The sequence below is a fragment of the Pan paniscus genome, chromosome 18, assembly GCF_029289425.2.
Source record: "Pan paniscus chromosome 18, NHGRI_mPanPan1-v2.0_pri, whole genome shotgun sequence".
Lineage (NCBI taxonomy): Eukaryota > Metazoa > Chordata > Mammalia > Primates > Hominidae > Pan > Pan paniscus.
In genome coordinates this window covers 35052623-35070232 of record NC_073267.2, presented here as the reverse complement: position 1 = coordinate 35070232, position 17610 = coordinate 35052623, and the positions used below count along the sequence as shown (strand labels likewise).

At 36.0% G+C, this 17610-nt stretch overlaps 1 protein-coding gene across 17 annotated transcripts in view; it reads right to left on the bottom strand.

Annotated features, from left to right (window-relative positions):
* The window catches only part of KRBOX5 (KRAB box domain containing 5), a 64462-nt gene that overhangs the window by 27067 nt on the left and 19785 nt on the right, over window positions 1–17610 (bottom strand). For 9 of the 17 annotated variants that reach the window (XM_057300041.2, XM_063597962.1, XM_063597963.1 and 6 more), the window contains 2 exons: window positions 15156–15282; window positions 14554–14649 (listed from right to left, as the gene is read on the bottom strand). The exons of 7 other annotated variants lie outside the window; for them this stretch is intronic. In XM_057300041.2, coding sequence (XP_057156024.1) covers window positions 14554–14649; window positions 15156–15189 — 130 coding nt within the window. In that variant the 5' untranslated portion in view covers window positions 15190–15282. Of the gene's footprint in view, window positions 1–4258; window positions 4320–14553; window positions 14650–15155; window positions 15283–17610 lie in introns of those variants that run through there. One more of the 17 variants, XM_034939989.3, reaches the window with a different exon arrangement.

Below are 17610 nucleotides of genomic sequence, written 5' to 3'. Positions count from 1 at the left end.
CCATCAAAATATTAATGGAACTTTTTGCACAAGTATTAACATAGTCTAAAATGTCTACGGAATCTCAAGAGACCACAGATGGATAAATAATCTTCCACAGATGGATAAACAATCTTGGCAAAGAAAAACAAAGAGGCATCATACTTTCTGATTTCAAAATATACTACAAAGCTACTGTACTCAAAACAGTCTGCTACTGACATAAAGATAAATAAAAGATGAAACAGATTGGAGAGTCCAGAAATAAACACTCATGTATATAGTAAACTTATATTCAACAAGGGTTCCAAGAATTCACAATGAGAAAAGGGACAGTCTCTTCAACAAATAGGATTGGGCATATTGGATATCCACAAGGGAAAAAATAAAGTTGGACCTTACCTTGCACATTTACAAACATGAACTCAAAATGGACTGACTTATTTTTTGTAGCTACTGTAACTCACATTTTTTATTTTCTTTTTCAGATGGTTTTCTATCAGCACACAGAGATGCCACTGAAATTTCTATGTTGATTTTGTATCCTGCGACTTCACAGAACTTGTTCATTAGTTCTAAGAGGTTTTTTGTGTCATGTTTATGTTTTTATTATATACAAGGTCATATTGTCTGTAAACAAGGACGATTTCATTTTTCCATTCCAATTTGGATGCCTTTTATTTCTTTCTCTTGACTAATTGCTCTGGCTAGAACTTCTAGTACTATGTTGAATAGGAGTGGTGAAAATTGGTATCCTTATCATGTTACAGATCTCAGAGAAAAAGCTTTCATCTTTTCCCTGTTTGATATATTAACACTGTCATATTTACTGTGTTGAGATACATACCTTCTATACATAATTTGCTTAGAGTTTTCACTATAAAGAAAGTTAAATTTTGTCAAATACTTTTTCTGTGTATACAAATAACTATAAAAAATTAACATACCCAGCAATAAACTTAAATAAAAAAGTGAAAGATCTCTACACTGAAAATCATAAAACATGGATGAAAAAATGAAATACATGTGAATAGATGAAAATATATTGTGTTTATATATTGGAAGAATATTATTAAAATGGGCCAGGCGCAGTGGCTCACGCCTGTAATCCCAGCACTTTGGGAAGCTGAGACGGGTGGATCACCTGAGGTCAGGTGTTCAAGACCAGCCTGGTCAACATGGTGAAACCCCGTCTCTATCAAAAAAATACAAAAATTAGCTGGGCGTGGTGGTGGGTGCCTGTAATCCCAGCTACTTGGGAGGCTGAGGCAGGACAATCATTTGAATCCAGGAAGCGGAGGTTGCAGTAAGCCAAAATCGCGCCATTGCACTCCAACCTGGGTGACAAGAGCAAGACTCCATCTTAAAAAAAAAAAAAAAAAAAGAATATTATTAAAATGGGCATGTTACCCAAAGTGACCTATAGATTTAACGCAATTTCGATCAGAATACCAATGACATTCTTCACAAAAATAGAAAAAAAAAAAAACTAAATGTACATGGAACCACAAAATACCCTGAATAGCCAAAGCAATCCTGAGCAAAAGGAACAAAGCAGGCTCAAGGCATCACACTACCTGACTTCAAAATTTATTACAAAGCTACAGTATCCCAAACAGCATTATACTGGCATTAAAACAAACACATAGACCAATATGCCCAATGAGTCCATAAATAAATTCATGCTCCTAAAGCTGACTGATTTTCAACAAAGATGCCAAGAACACACTTTGGGGAAAAGACAATCTCTTTAATAAATGGTGCAGGAAAAATTGAATATCCATCTACAGAAGAGTAAGACTAGACCCCTAACCCTCATCATATACAAAAACCAACTCAAAATGGATTTTAGACTTAAATGTAATGCCCTAAACTATGAAACTATTAGATGAAAACAGGGCAAATACTTTACAACATCGGACTTGGAAATTCCGACTTCAAAGCAAAGGCAACCTAAGCAAAAATAGGCAAATGAGATTACATCAACCTAAAAGACTTTTGCATATGAAATGAAATAACAGAGTGAAGAGACAACCTAGACAATGGGAGAAAACATTTGCAAACTATACATATGACAAGAGGTTAATATTGAGTATATAAGAAATTTGAAATCTCAAAATAAAACAAACATACAATCCAATTTAAAAATGTGCCACAGACCTTCATAGACATTAGTGAAAAGAAGACATACAAATGGCCAAAAGGTGCATAAACAGATGCTCAACATCACTAATCATCAAGGGAGTGCAAATATAAACCACAATGAGATACCACCACACTCCAGTTAAAATGACTATAATCAAAAAGACAAAAAATATAACTAAAACAAGTATTGGTGAGGATGTGAAGAAAAACGAACACATATATACTGTTGATGGGATTGTAAAGTAGTATGGCCACTATAAAAGAGTATGGAGGTTCCTGAAAAATTAAAAATACAGCTGTCATATGATTCAGCAATTCCACTATTGGGTATATATCCAAAAGAAAGGAAATCAATGTGTCAAAAACATAGCTGCATTCCCATGTTTACTGCAGCACTCTTTATAACAGCCAAGATATGAAATCAATCCAAATGTACACCAAGAGATAAATGGATAAAGAAAATGTGGTGTAAATGCACAATGAATTACTATTCAGCCATTCAAAAAGAATAAAATCCTGTCCTTTGCAATAACATGGATGAACCATGAGATATCATGTTAAGTGAATAAGCCATATACAGAAAGATAAACCCTTCATGATCTTACTCAAATGAGTAACCTGAAAAGAAAGAAAGAAAAAAAGAAAGAAAGAGAGAGAGAAAGAAAAGAAAAGAGAAAAGAAAAGAGAAAAGAAAGGGCAGGCAGGCGGGCAGGGCACAGTGGCTCACACCTCTAATCCCAGCACTTTGCGAGGCCAAGAGGGGTGGATCATTTTAGTTCAAGAGTTCAAGACCAGTCTGGCCAATATGTTGAAACCCTGTCTCTACTAAAAATACAAAAAAATTAGCTGGGCATGGTGGTGCATGCCTGTAATCACAGCTACTCAGGAGGCTGAGGCAGGAGAATACCTTGAACCCAGGAGGCAGAGGTTGCAGTGAGCTGAGATCACGCCACTGCACTCCAGCCTGGGCAACAGAGCAAGACTCTGTCTTAAAAAAAAAAAAAAAAAAAAAAGAAAAGGAAAAAAAGCTGATATAAGCAGAGTATAACAGTGGTTACCAGAGACTGAAGGGGGAGGAATAGAAAGAGGTTGGTTAACAGGTATAAAGTTACAATTACATAGGAGAAGTAAGTTCTGGTGTTCTATTACACAGTACAGTAACAATGGTTAATAGAAGGTTATTGCATATTACAAAATAGCTATAAAAGGCCAGTCACAGTGTAACATGCCTATAATCCCTGTACTTTGGGAGGCGGAAGCAGGAGCACCACTTAAGGTCAGGAGTTCAAGGCCAGCCTGGACAATGTAGTGAGACCCTATCTCTGCAAAAATTTTTTAAAATTAGCCAGGCACGGTGGCATATGCCTGTAGTCCTAACGACTTGGGGAGCTGAGGCAGGAGGATCACTTGAGCCCAAGAGTTTGAAGCTATGGTGAACTACAATTGTGCCACTGCACTTCAGCCTGGGTAACAGAATGAGATCCTGTCTCTACAAACAATAAAAGTTAAAAAAAAAAAAAAAAAAAGCTAGAAGAGAGACTTTTGAATGTTCTCACCACTAAGAATTACCAAATACATGAGGTAATGCACTAAACATCCTGATATGATCATTATACAACACACACACATATATATAATTGTACTCCGTAAATATGTACAATTAACATTGTATCAATTTAAAAAGCAAACTAAAACTTAAACATAAAACCTATAAATATAAAACTCCTAGAAAAATACAGAAGTGGAAAGCTTGGTCATGAAAATTGGTCTTGGCAATGATTTTTTGGATATAATATCAAAGGGTGAGACAACAAAAAGCAAGAACATACACATGGTACTACATCCGTGTATCCGAAATATTCCAAACATATTCAAAACAGAACGCGGAATAGATGTTTGCACACCCATGTACCCTGCAGCATTACTCCCAAAAGACAATACCTGGAAGCAATCAAAATGTCCCTTTATGGATGAGCAGATTAAACAAATGTGGCACACATACACAACAGAACATTACTGAGCCTTAAAAATCAGAGACATTTTGACAAGTATTAATAAGGACAAACCTTGAGGACATTATGTCAGGTGAAATAAGATAGTCAAAAAGAAAGAGACACTGTTTAATTACACTTACATAAAGTATCTACAGTAGCCAAACTCATAGAAACATTAGGCAGAATGGTGCTCTTCAGGAGCTGGAGAGAAGTGTGGAAAGGACAATTTGTTGTTTAATGGGTATTCACTTTGACTTCCGTAAAATAAAAATGATCTACAAACCTGTAAAACAATATGACTATACTTAACACTAATAAACTGTACACTTAAAAATGTTTGAGATGACAATTATATGTTTTCACCATTAAAAATGTGACTACCTAAAAGAGATAGTTATAAAATGTTTCAAAAATCACCTTCAAAGAACAAAAGTGTTCCTCTCACATAATTATATAGATCCAAACAATAGATTGTGAATTTAAGATTATTTCCTTAACTACTCATCTAGACAGAATAAAGCAATCATTAACAGCTAAGAAAAAAAAATATACAAGATAAGTCATGAACAAAGTAGAGGCAATATTTATACAGATGAATAACACGTAGTATTTTATAAGCAACAGGCATATAGCTAATTCATATCTAAACATCATATTGTCTTAAAGTGTACAGAGTTGAAAATTATCATCCAATTCATAATATCAAGGTTGAAAAGCAAAAATACAATTAACTGATCTAAGGAAACCTATCTGAAAAAAAAGAAACACAATCATACGGAATCAATAACAAGAATAAGAGAAATTTTAGTGCATAAAATAATAAATACATCATAGATATTCTATTAAAAAATAATGCTTTAGATATTTACAACTATCAACTGTGTGCACCCATGAAGAACAGGCATTTTGAATCAATGCCATTCAATGAATGGCAGTAAAATGTCACAGGAAATGCATTACAATCATTAATAATTAGCTCTAATGAGAAAATTTTAATGAGTAAATATTCAAAAGACACTAGGAAGACTTCTTTATCATGTTATCAATATATTGGTGCTATTCTTACTAAAATATAATGGCTATAATAAAGTCTTTAGAAGCTAAAAAAAAAAGCTTTCTATTTCCAAATACAGGAACAACATAAATGTTGCAAACTACGGTGAGAATTACTGAAATGTAAAGTCAGTATTTGGGATTACATTATACATCATTTAAATACAGGCTAAAAAAATATATAAATCTTAACAATTCTTTTTTGCTTGCAGTAAACTTAAACTTATAATCAAACATATTAATAAATATGTGGTACCCACTAGTAATCTAATTTACATCTTATACAATGCGTACATTTCAGCATTTTATTTCAGAACTTTTGAATCTAAAAATCAGACAAATTTGATATATATTTCAGAAAGGGAAACATACAAGATTAGAAACATAAGCAAGATGACAGAATAGGAGGCCCCCATGCATATTTCTCACAACATAATGTGGCAGCCATGCCAAACACAACTGCCTTTATGGGAGCTTTGCAATCCAGGTCACAATTTCTGACACCCAGCTGGAGCCCAAGATCAAGGAGGACAATTTGAGGACAAGTCCTTAGCCGAAGGGTAGGCTTATTGATCATGGTTCTGGATACAAAACAAAAAAATTGCTATATCTGACTGTAGATTTAGCTATGGCTCACTTGGTCTTGGTCCTGCCACTCAAAAAATCTTCCAAGAATCCAGGAGGATTCATTCCCACTTGAGATTCAGGTGACAGGCCTGAAGACCGTGATCCTGTCTGTGGCCCCTGAATAAGGCAAAATCCATCTCCATCACTTCTCAGTCATGGTCTGGAAAAAGTTCTGTCCACACAGGGACCCTCAGGGAAAAACATCCATCTGTGCCCCTGGATGTAGAACTGCCAACACTGACCCAAATGGGAATCCTGAAGTGGCACTGAAACTTTGCTCCAGTTTCATGCAGCCACAGGTCAGGAGTTTTGCTCAACCTGGGACCTGCCTGAAAGCACACACATCTGTGCCCCTGGAGCTAGACTTGCTCACATTAGTCTCACTGTGAATCTTAAAGTAGCCCTGTAAGTTTGGCTCTACTTTCTGTCAGCCAGGGTCTGGGAGCAGTTCTGCTCAATGAGAAACCTGGAAGGAGACAAGCCATGGGCCCAGGGCCCATATCCTGCAGCACCCCTGTGAATCAGTTCCAGACCCTCTCAGCTGTGACCAGGGGTCAGTCATGTCCATCAGTGACTTGTTCAATGACTGGATGAAACCACTCCCAGAGACTCAGCAGGAGCCACACCTGTCCACATCTATTCTATCAGCACCCCCATTCTGCAGAAACAACTACAATTCCTTATCTTAGAACCAGCCCCAATGCTCAAGATCCTGAAGAAAGTTGTCTTCCCAGAGAAGAGATGGGATCCATGACTATCTATGCCCTGCTAGTAGGTCTGTCAACCATAAAACCCACTGCAGACCCAGTAGCAGTCATGTGACATGGCTCCAACACACTCAGGTGCAATCTTAGTCAAAATCTCATCAGCTCAGGATCTGAAAGAAGAAAGTATTTATTTCCCCAAACTGTCTATAATGACTGGAAGAGAGGTTTGCTCCTTCACATTCAGGGACATAAACATAAGCCTACACAGATTATAAAGAATCAGGCAAACTACCACCACCAAAGGAAACTAAAAAGCCATAGTAATCATCTCCAAAGAAATGGAGATCTGAAAGTTGGCTGACAAAGAATTCAAAATAATCATCTTAAAGAATTTCAACGAGATGCAACAGAACACAGATAGATAACTAAAAAGTTTTATAATACAATACTTGAACAAAATGGGAGTTTTAACAGAGAAATAGAAACCATTAAAAGGAACCAGATAGAAATCTTGGAACTAAAGTGAACAATGAAAGAACTGAAAAAATGTAACAGTTTTAACAAGAGACTCAATCATGAAAGAAGAAAAAAATCAGCAAACTTAAAGACAGGTCATTTGAAAGTAATCAATTAGAAAAAAATATGAAAGCATGAAGGAAGCATATAGCCTGTATAGTATATCATAAAGTGAACAAATATACATATTTTAGGATTTTCAGAAGAAGAAAGAAAGAAGAAAAAAGATTAAAGATATAATGTCTTAAAACTCCCCAAATCTGGAAAAGGATATGAACAAGAAGTTTCATAAAGCTCAAAATACCCATGGCAAGAAGAACCTAATGAAGATTCCCCTGGGGCATATCATAATTAAATTGTCAAAATTCAAAGACAAAGCAAGAATCATGAAAGCAGCATGAAATAAGAGATTCTTCACATACAAGGGAAACTTTATAACGTTATCAGTAGATTTTTTAGCAGAAACCTTACAAGCCAAATGGGAGTGATACCATATATTAAAAGTGCTGAAAGAAGGAAAATTAAACAAACAAACAAACAAAAAAGACAACTAAGTAGGCTATACACAACAAAGCATCTTTTAGAAATAAAAGAGAGATGAAGACATTTCAAGACCCCCCCACCAAAAAAAAAAGTTAAAGGAATTCATCACCACTAGACCTGTCTAGAAATGCTAAACGACTAAAGGGAATTACTCAAGTTGAAGTGATGAAATGCTAACTAAATATGAAAACATTAAATCTACAAACATCACTGGAAATGGTAAATAGTGAAATTCAGAATACTCGAATATTGTAATGGTGGTACATAAGTCACTTTTAATTCTAGTATAAGAACTATAAAACAAAACTATTTTTTAAAAGTATAGCTATGATAATTTGTTAATGAATACAAAATATAAAAAGTTTTAAAATGTGACATATATAGTATAAAATGTGTGAAGGGGAGGAAAAGTATAGAGTTTTTCTATGCATAAAAGTTGGATAATTATCATCTTAAACTAGGCTGTTATATGATGTTTTATGTAAGTCTTATAACCACTGGAGAAAAAAAAACTGTAGTAGATACAAGAAAAAAAGAAAGTAATCAAAGTATATAAAAACAACCAAAACAAGACAAAAAATTAACATGACCAAAGCATAAGAGGAAAAAAGAAACAAAGTATAAAATAGAAAACAAACTTATAATAGTTACCTATCAATAATTACATATAAAGAGATTAAATTATCCAATAAACAGACATTGATAAAGACTGAATGTCACTTCCAAAATTTAGGTTAAAATTTAATAGCCACTGTGATAGAATTAAGAAGTGGGACTTTTAAGAAGTGATTAGGCCATGAGAGCTCTGCCTGCATGAATGTATTAATGTCCTTATCACAGCAGTGGGTTAATTATCACAAGTGTGCATTTGTTATAAAAGGGAGCTCTCTCCCCTTCGTGCCTTTGGCCATGTTATTATGCAGCAAAAAGGTCTTCACCAGATGCCAGTGTCATGCTCTCTGCCTTCCCTGCCTCCACAATCACAGGCTAAATTAATTTGTATTCCTTATAAATCACCCATTTCATTATAAAATACCCTGTGAATATTCTGATATAGCAGCACAAAATGGATTTAAAACAGACAGTGGCTGAATGAATTTTTAAAAATCCAGTGACAGGTTGCTTACAAGAGACTCACTTTTGATTTAAGGACAAACATAAGCTAACAGTGAAAGAACTGGAAAGGATATTCCATACAAATGATAAACAAAAGAGTGCAGGCAGGGGTAGTTATACTTACATTAGACAAAACAGGCTGTCTGACAAAATCTGTCACAAGAGACAAAGGAGTTAACTATATAATAATAGAGAGGTTAATTTGTCTAGAGGATAGAGCAATTAAATAGATATATGCACCCAACACTGGAATACTTAAATATATAAAGCATACATTAACAGAACTGGAAGGAGAAATATACAGAAATACAACAAAAGAGAACATTAGTACCCTACTTAAAATGGATAGATCATTCAGGCACAAAATTAAGAAAGCAGTGCACTACTATAACACTATAGACTAAATGTACATATAACATCCCATCCAACAATATGAGAATACAGTCTTCTAAGAATACATGAAATATTCTCCAGGACAGATCACATGTTAAACCAAAAGTAAAAAGCAGTAAGTCTTTTCAAATGTATAAAGATTAAAATTATATCAAGTTTTTTTTTCTGATTGCACTGATATAAAACTGAAAATCAATAGTAGAAAGAAAACTGGAAATTCACAAATATGTAAATATTAAACAACACACTCCTGAAAAATCAATAGGATAAAGAAGAAATCAAAAGAAAAATCTAAACATATCCTGAGACAAATGAAATTGGAAACACAAGAAACCAAAACTTCTGTGATGCAACCAAAACAGTTCTAGTACAGAAGTTTATAATAATAAAGTTCTACATTAAGAAAAAAAAAGATGTTGAATAAGCAATCTAACTCAATTCCTCAAGAAACTTGAACATGAACAAAATAATCCCAATGTTAGCATAATTATGAAAATAGTAAGAATTAGAACAAAAAGAGACTAAATAAAGACTAGAAAGGCAATAGAAAAGATCAAAGAAACTGAATTGAGTTTTTCAAAGAAAACAAAATTGAGAAACTTTTGGCCAGATTAAGCAAAGGATCAAAAAGAGAGAGGACTCAAAAAATTATAAGTGGGCTGGGTGCACTTCCTCATGCTTGTAATCCCAGTGCTTTTGGAGGCCATGGCAGGTAAATCACTTGAGCCCAGGATTTGGAGGCCAGCCTGGGCAACATAATGAAACCCCTCTCTCTAAAAAACACAAAAATTAGCTGAGCATGGTGGTACACCCCTGTAGTCCCAGCTACTTGGGAGATGGGAGAATAACCTGAGCCTGGGAGGTTGAGGCTGCAGTGAGTTATGATCATGCCACTGCACTTTGGTTTGGACATCAGAGTGAGAGACCCTGTCTCAAATAAATAAATACATAAAAGAAAGAAGGATGAGTCATTACAACTGACAACACACAAAGAATAATAAGAGGCTACTATGAACAATTATATGACAACAAATTGGATAACTTAGAAGAAATAGATTCTTAGAAATGAATGACTCACCAAGATTAAATCACAAAGAAACAGAAACACTGAACAGACCAATAATAAGAAAGGAGATTGAAGCAGTTATAAAAAAATCCAATGAGAAAAAGCCCATGACCAAATGACTTCATGGGTGAATTGTATCACACAGTTAAAGATGAATTAATGTCCATCCTTCTCAAATTCTTCCAAAAAATTGAAGGGAAAAAACACTGCCCCTTAGTTTGCATGTAATGAAAAGTGGGTATATAAGTACATGACTGCAGAACTGCTCCTCTCAGCACACTGCCTACAGGGTAGCCTCGCTCCACAGGAGCAGTCATAGAGCTGCAACACTGCCAGCTCAATAAAGCTGTTTTCTTCTACCACTATCTTGCACTTGAATTCTTCCTGAGTGAAGCCGTGAACCTTCCCAGGATAAGCCCCAATCTGGGGGCTCACCTGCCCTGCAACAAGAGCAATTAGGTAAAAAAAAAGAAATAAAAGGCACTCATATCAGCAACGAAGAATTGTAATTTTCTCTGCTTGCAGATTAGGTGATTTTATATACAGAAAACCCTAAAGAGTATACAAAAAGAGTTAGAGCTAATACTCATTCAGTAAAGCTGAGGTCACATAATTACCATACAAAAATTAGTTGCATTTCTATATACTAACAATTAACGATCTGAGAAAAAAAGTTAAGCAAACAATCCAATTTATAATAGCATCAAAAGTATAAAATTCTTATGATTCCATTTAACAAAGGAGGTGAAAGATCTGCTCAGTAAAATCTGTAAGACAGTGATGAATACAATTGAAAAAGACACAAATAAATGGGAAGATATCCCTTGTTCATGGACTGGAAAAATTAATACTGATAAAATGTCCACACTACACAAAGTGATCTACAGATACAGTGTAATCCCTATTAAAATTCCAATGTCAGTTTTCAGAGAAATAGAAATAAATTCTAACATTTATTTTATTTTATTTTATTTTATATATATTTTTTGAGGCAGAGTCTCGCTGTTGCTCAGGATGGAGTGCAGTGGTGTGATTTTGGCTCACTGCAACCTCCGCTCCTGGGTTCAAGCAATTCTCTTGCCTCAGCCTCCTCAACAGCTGACATTACAGGTATGCACCACCACACCTGGCTAATTTTTGTATTTTTAGTAGAGACGGGGTTTTGCCATGTTGGCCAGGCTGGTCTTGAACTCCTGGCCTCAAGTGATCCACCTGCTTCGGTCTCCCAAAGTGCTGGGATTACAGGTGTGAGCCACTGCATCTGGCCTCCAAATTTCTATAAAACCACAAATGACCACAAATAGCCAACACAATCATAAGAAATAAGAATGAAGGTGAAGGCATCACACTTCTTCATTCCAAACTATTACAAAGCTATACTAATAGTGAGTATTATATTGACCTAAAAAGACATATAGACCAATGGGACAGAACAAGGAAACCAAAAATAACCCCATGTGTATAGAGTTAGCACTCTTTGACAAGGGCACCAAGATACACAAAGGGAAAAGGATGGTCTCTTCAATAAATGATGCTGGAAAAGGTGGATATTTATGAGCAAAAGGATGAAATTGAACATTTATACCATATACAAAAATGAACTCAAAAAGAATTAACACTTAAATGTAAAACCAGAAACTGGATAACTTTTAGAAGAAACACAGGGAACAAACTCTTTGACATCAGCCTTGGTACTAATTTTTTAGATTTCACACCAAAAAAGCACAATCAACAAAATCAAAAAACAAAAACAAAAGCAAAAACAAAAACAAGCGGGACTACATCAAACTAAAAATTGTCTGCACAGCAAAGGAAACAAAGAACAACATGAAAAGGCAACCTAAGGACTGGCCTAAGGACTGGGAGAAAATATATCTGATACGAGTTTCATATCCAAAAGATGTAAGAATCTCACACAACTCAGTTGCCAGTATAAGTAAATCTGACTTAAAAATATGCAAAGGACCTGACTAGAAATTTTTCCAGGGATTACATAAAAGTAGCAAACAGGTTTAAGAAAAGGTGCTGAATATAATTAATCATCAGGGAAATGAACATCAAACCTCAATGAGCCATCACCTCACATTTACAGAGAGATAACACAATGAGATATCAGATCATGAGATATCACCTCATACCGTTAGAATGGCTACTATCAAAGAGACAAGCGATCACAAATGTTGGTGACAGTGTGGAGAAAAGGAAACGTTGTACGCCATTGGTGGAAATGTAAATTGATCCAGCCATTATGGGAAAAAGCATAGAGGCTCCTCAAAATATTAAAAATAGAAGTACCATATGAACCTCAATTCCACTTCTAAGTATATACCTAAAAGAAATACAGTCTGGCAGGAGCAGTGGCTCACGCCTGTAATCCCAGCACTTTGGGAGGACGAGGTGTGTGGATCACTTGAGGCCAGGAATTCGAGACCAGCCTGGCCAACATGGCGAAACCCCGTCTGTACTAAAAATACGAAAAAATTAGCCAGGCAGGGTGGCACAAGCATGTAATCCCAGCTACTTGGGAGGCTGAGGCGGCAGAATAGCTTCAACCCAGGAAGCGGAGGTTGTAGTGAGCCAAGATGGCGCCACTGCACTCCAGCCTGGGCAACAAAGTGAGACTCCATCTCAAAAATAAATAAATAAATAAATAAAATCAGTATGTTAAAGAGATATCTGCACCCCTATGTTCACAGCTGATTATTCAAAATATATAGTGGAATATTATTCAGCATAATGAAGAAGGTAATTCTACCATTTCTGACAACATGGATGAATGAACCAGGTGGAACTATGGTAATTGAACAAGATAGAGAAATACAAATACTGTATAATATCAGTTATTTGTGGAATCTAAAAAAAGGTGAGCTCATAGAAGTAAAGTGTAGAACGGGTCCCAACAGCTGACAGGTGGTAAAACTGGGGAGATACTGGTCAAAGAGTACAAACTTTCATTTAAAAGATAAATTCTGGGGATCTAATGTAAAGCATTATGAATATAGTTTACAATACTCATATATACTTGAGATTTGCTAACACAGTAGATCTTTTTTTTTTTTTTCTTTTTTTTTTGAGACAGAGTCTTGCTCTCTGTCACCCAGGCTGGAGTGCAGTGGCGCGATCTCGGCTCACTGCAAGCTCCGCCTCCCAGGTTCACGCCATTCTCCTGCCTCAGACTCCAGAGTAGCTGGGACTACAGGCGCCCGCCACCACGCCCGGCTAATTTTTTTTTTTGTATTTTTTAGTAGAGACGGGGTTTCATCGTGTTAGCCAGGATGGTCTCAATCTCCTGACCTCATGATCCGCCTGCGTCGGCCTCCCAAAGTGCTGGGATTACAGGCGTGAGCCACCGCGCCCGGCCCACAGTAGATCTTTAATGTTCTCTCCACAAAAAACCTGGCAACTATGTGAGATGATTAATATGTTAATTAATTTATTTGTATTAATCAATACACAATGTATACATATGTAAAATCAAATGATCACGATGCACCTCTTAAATATATATAATTTACAAGTGTGGGAAAAAAATCCACATGAAAGAAGGAAGGAAAAGAAAAAAGAAAAGGAAAAGAAAGAAAACGAACATAAAGAACACATTCTCGTTAAGCTTCACAGTTAACCAGACAAAATTATAAAATGTTATGAATATATAAGGTAAGAGTTGAAAGTTTACTATATACTGGACAATGTTGTAAGCTTCCCATAGACATTCATTTAGTTAAGAATTCTACATAGTAAGTAATATATTAAATGATTTTAAATCTGTGGAATTTGTGCATACAGAGATTATATTTCTAATCTTAGTTTAGGCTAGGAAAGATGAAAAGTTGAAGTGAAATACAGAATCAGATTTTTTTTTATATTTAGGAAGATGTTTTGCACTCTGATGAATTACTGAGTCTCAATTTTTGTAGGATCATCTGGGAAACCACCATAGGATTAGAAATTAATATACCAGAAAATATGTGACATCTATCCACAGAATTCCTGGGACTTCTGAAAAAAAATCCTACTGTCCATCACTCTCCTCACACACTTCTGATATGAGGCAAAACCAGAACTTTAGAAGTGGTTTCACATAAAGGTAGAAACATGCACAGACTTTCCCAGAGCCCCCAAATCAATGGAAGAACAGTCAGATCACGCAGGCCCTCACAGGCCAAGGGGAGCACTTTGGCTGTCACTGTGAATTTGATGGTGGATCACAGAAGGGTAAGGAGAACAATCAGATAATTTAAGAATATGAGACAGAAGATGTCCCTCTGTGACAGCAGCAAGAGAAAGAAATAAAGCCAGGTGTCTCAAAAATCATTTCCACTGGAGAACTTCCCAATCCACACTTCAAGGTCTGGTTCTTTCTTAACCTCTGGACCTCTCGCCCATGTCATCTACTTCATTCACTCCCACCTACCTGGCTGGATGGCTACTGTCTCTGCACTCTTCACATTCCAGGGCTCTTTCCTTTGCTCCAAAAAGGTGATCAGGTCCGGCTTAGAGACAGCGAGACCTGTTTTATTAGAAAAAGTCACATGACTCTTGCTGGGAGTTCTTTAATTGCCAGCTCAGTAGGATACTCAGTAAAGAGGGAACATTATAGAGGATCCTAGAAAATTACTTCCCCAAATACTGTTTCCTGTCAGCTTCTTTAGAATATTCAGGAAGCATTTTAAACACAGGAATCCTGAGCTTCACTTCCAAGTATGACTAAATCAAAAATAAGGAGAAGGAATTAGATTTTAAAGTGTGGGCAATGATAGTTTATGTCACTGAATTTTCTAGAATCACTACTAAACTAGAGTGAAGCTTCTACATCACCTCAAGAAAGAAGGCAAATGTCAAGATCAAACATTAGGAAGTCTTTTCTACAACAAATCCACAATTTTTTTTTTCCTGGAAACAGGAATCTGAATTCATTCATATAAAGCATAAGCTCCCAAGTGACATTCTACAAAGGAAAGAAATAAAACCCTTAGTTATTAGATATTAGATATTCCAAAGGCAAGTTATCCTCACCCAGAGAGACCAGGTTTCCGTAGTTCTCTAACATCACATCCCCATATAAAAGCTTCTGATCTGAGTCCAGGTGTTCCCACTCCTCCCGAGAGAATTCTATGGCCACATCCCTGAATGTCAACAGTCCCTGAAATAAAAATAAATAGCACATTGACCATGTGGCCATGGGCAGAGTTCATCACTTGACAAACCAAGATGAAATAAGAGAGCTAAGAAAACTGACTGATTTATATGAGTGACCTGAAATATTCAATAAGATACTTTTAAACACAATAATATTTTCTATGTATTCTCTAACTCTGTGGAAAGAGAATGACACAAAATCCACAAAACCAGTGTAGATACTATGCCTATATGGAATATAAAGTATAAAACTAAGGCATCGAGGCCGGGCGCGGTAGCTCATACCTGTAATCTCAGCACTTTGGGATGCCGAGATGGGTGGATCACCTAAGTTCGAGACTAGCCTGGCCAACATGATGAAACCCCATCTCTACTAAAAATGCAAAAAATTAGCTGGGCGTGGTGGCACATGCCTGTAATCCCAGCTACTCAGGAACCTGAGGCAGGAATCACTTGAACCAGGAAGTGGAGGTTGCAGTGAGCCAAGATTGCACCACTGAACTCCAGCCTGAGCAACAAGAGCGAAATTCCATCTCAAAAAACAAAAACAAAAAAACAAAAAACAAAAAACTAACGCATCAACATAGGAGTACACATTTTTTAGTCTATATTTACACCATCCACAATCAGTTGTATATAATTCTCAGGTGGAAAAGTCATGGTGACTTAGAGGCATACTTCTGAAATTTTATTGTGTTCAGCAATAAACTGCAGAACTGGTTCAAATGCAGATTCTGATTCAGGAGATCTGGGGCTGGGGCTGGGGCTGCGTTTCCGCATTTTTAACAAGCTTACCAGTGACACCAATGCCTCAGGTCCAGAGGCCACACTTTTGAATAGCAGAGAGGTAGAACACTGAAGGAAGAATTCAGGGATGATGTGGAATTGAGAGTTTTATGAAATTTACAGGTTATAACATAATAGCAAGAATAGTAGAATCCTTTTTGAACACTTACTATTTACTAGATGTCATCCTAGCAGTTTTTCATGTATTGATAAAAACCATAAAAATCTATATGAGAAATAATACTATTCTTCCTCTTTAATAAAAATATTTTGCTGACCCTTCCCCTGTCTCAAGCCTGAAAAAAATTTTTTTGCCAAATATCTAGTATATAGTACAGCTTATTTTATTATTTATTTATTTATATTTATTTATTTTTTTATTTATTATTTTACCCCAGTATCTAACTTAGAATTCATTTTAAAGGGACATACAGGCCAATATGCAGAGATAAGTAAAAAAGAATGTTCAGAGCAGGTGTCACAACTGAGAAGATGAAAACAGGAAGGCAGCAACACAAAACTGATCAAATGATGCTTATGTCACACGCATATACGTACATAGAAATGGTAACTATACATACATGAAAAGTGACAGAACATTTCTTAATTAAGAAATATTTTAAATTGTGCTAAAACTATAAAACTCTTTATGGATGATGGCTTTTTCTGTTTTTTAACAAACTATGAAGACTAACACATTCAATGACATAAACTAAAATAAGAGCTTGTGTTTCTGAGTCTAGTTCTTTTCTCCAAGTTTTTATTTATTCTAAGTGCTGTTAGATTTTAGAATTTTAAGACAGTAGATATATTAATTATATGTTAATTGTTGTTATCTTTCTCTGAAAATACAGAGAATAAAGGAGTGTATGCTTGTGAAATCAGTAAATTAAAATGGAAACCTACAGAAGTGAGGCTTGTTTCAGAATTTCCAGTTTCAAAAACCAGTATTTACGGTCAACAAATGTGAGAGCCTTCACTCTCCAAAGCAACCCACAAGCAAAGGGAAACTAAAGAGAAATGGCAGTCTCTGGATTAAACATGATGGTTTACATGCATCACTCAGTAAATCCTCCCTCCTAGAAACCCATTAACAACAAAGAGAAAAATAACTAGTGAAGGAATCTGGCAGAGAGCACCTGAACCAGGTGAATGAAGTTAGCATCGACTGTAATGAGACGAATTGGTATCAGTGCTCACGCACTGATGGACCCATAATCGTTGTATATTAGTGGGGGGAAAAAGTAAATCATAATCTGGGTATAATAATAAACAGAATATGTGGAGGAACATACAGGTGGCCATATTTCTTAAAACTGGCCATGTGACTCTACTTAGAAGCCTGAGCTGAGAATCACTTAACTAAGCATTCCCTCTCAAGCTTCAATATGCATACACATCATTTGGTACTCTGGGGCCCGTGCTAAGTACTGTGATTCTGCAGGTTTGGAAAAGTTCCATGAATTGGCTTAAGACCCATAATCAGTAGCACACAGCTAGAGGAAGCGGGCACAAAACACAGGGTCCCTTACACCCAATACTCTAA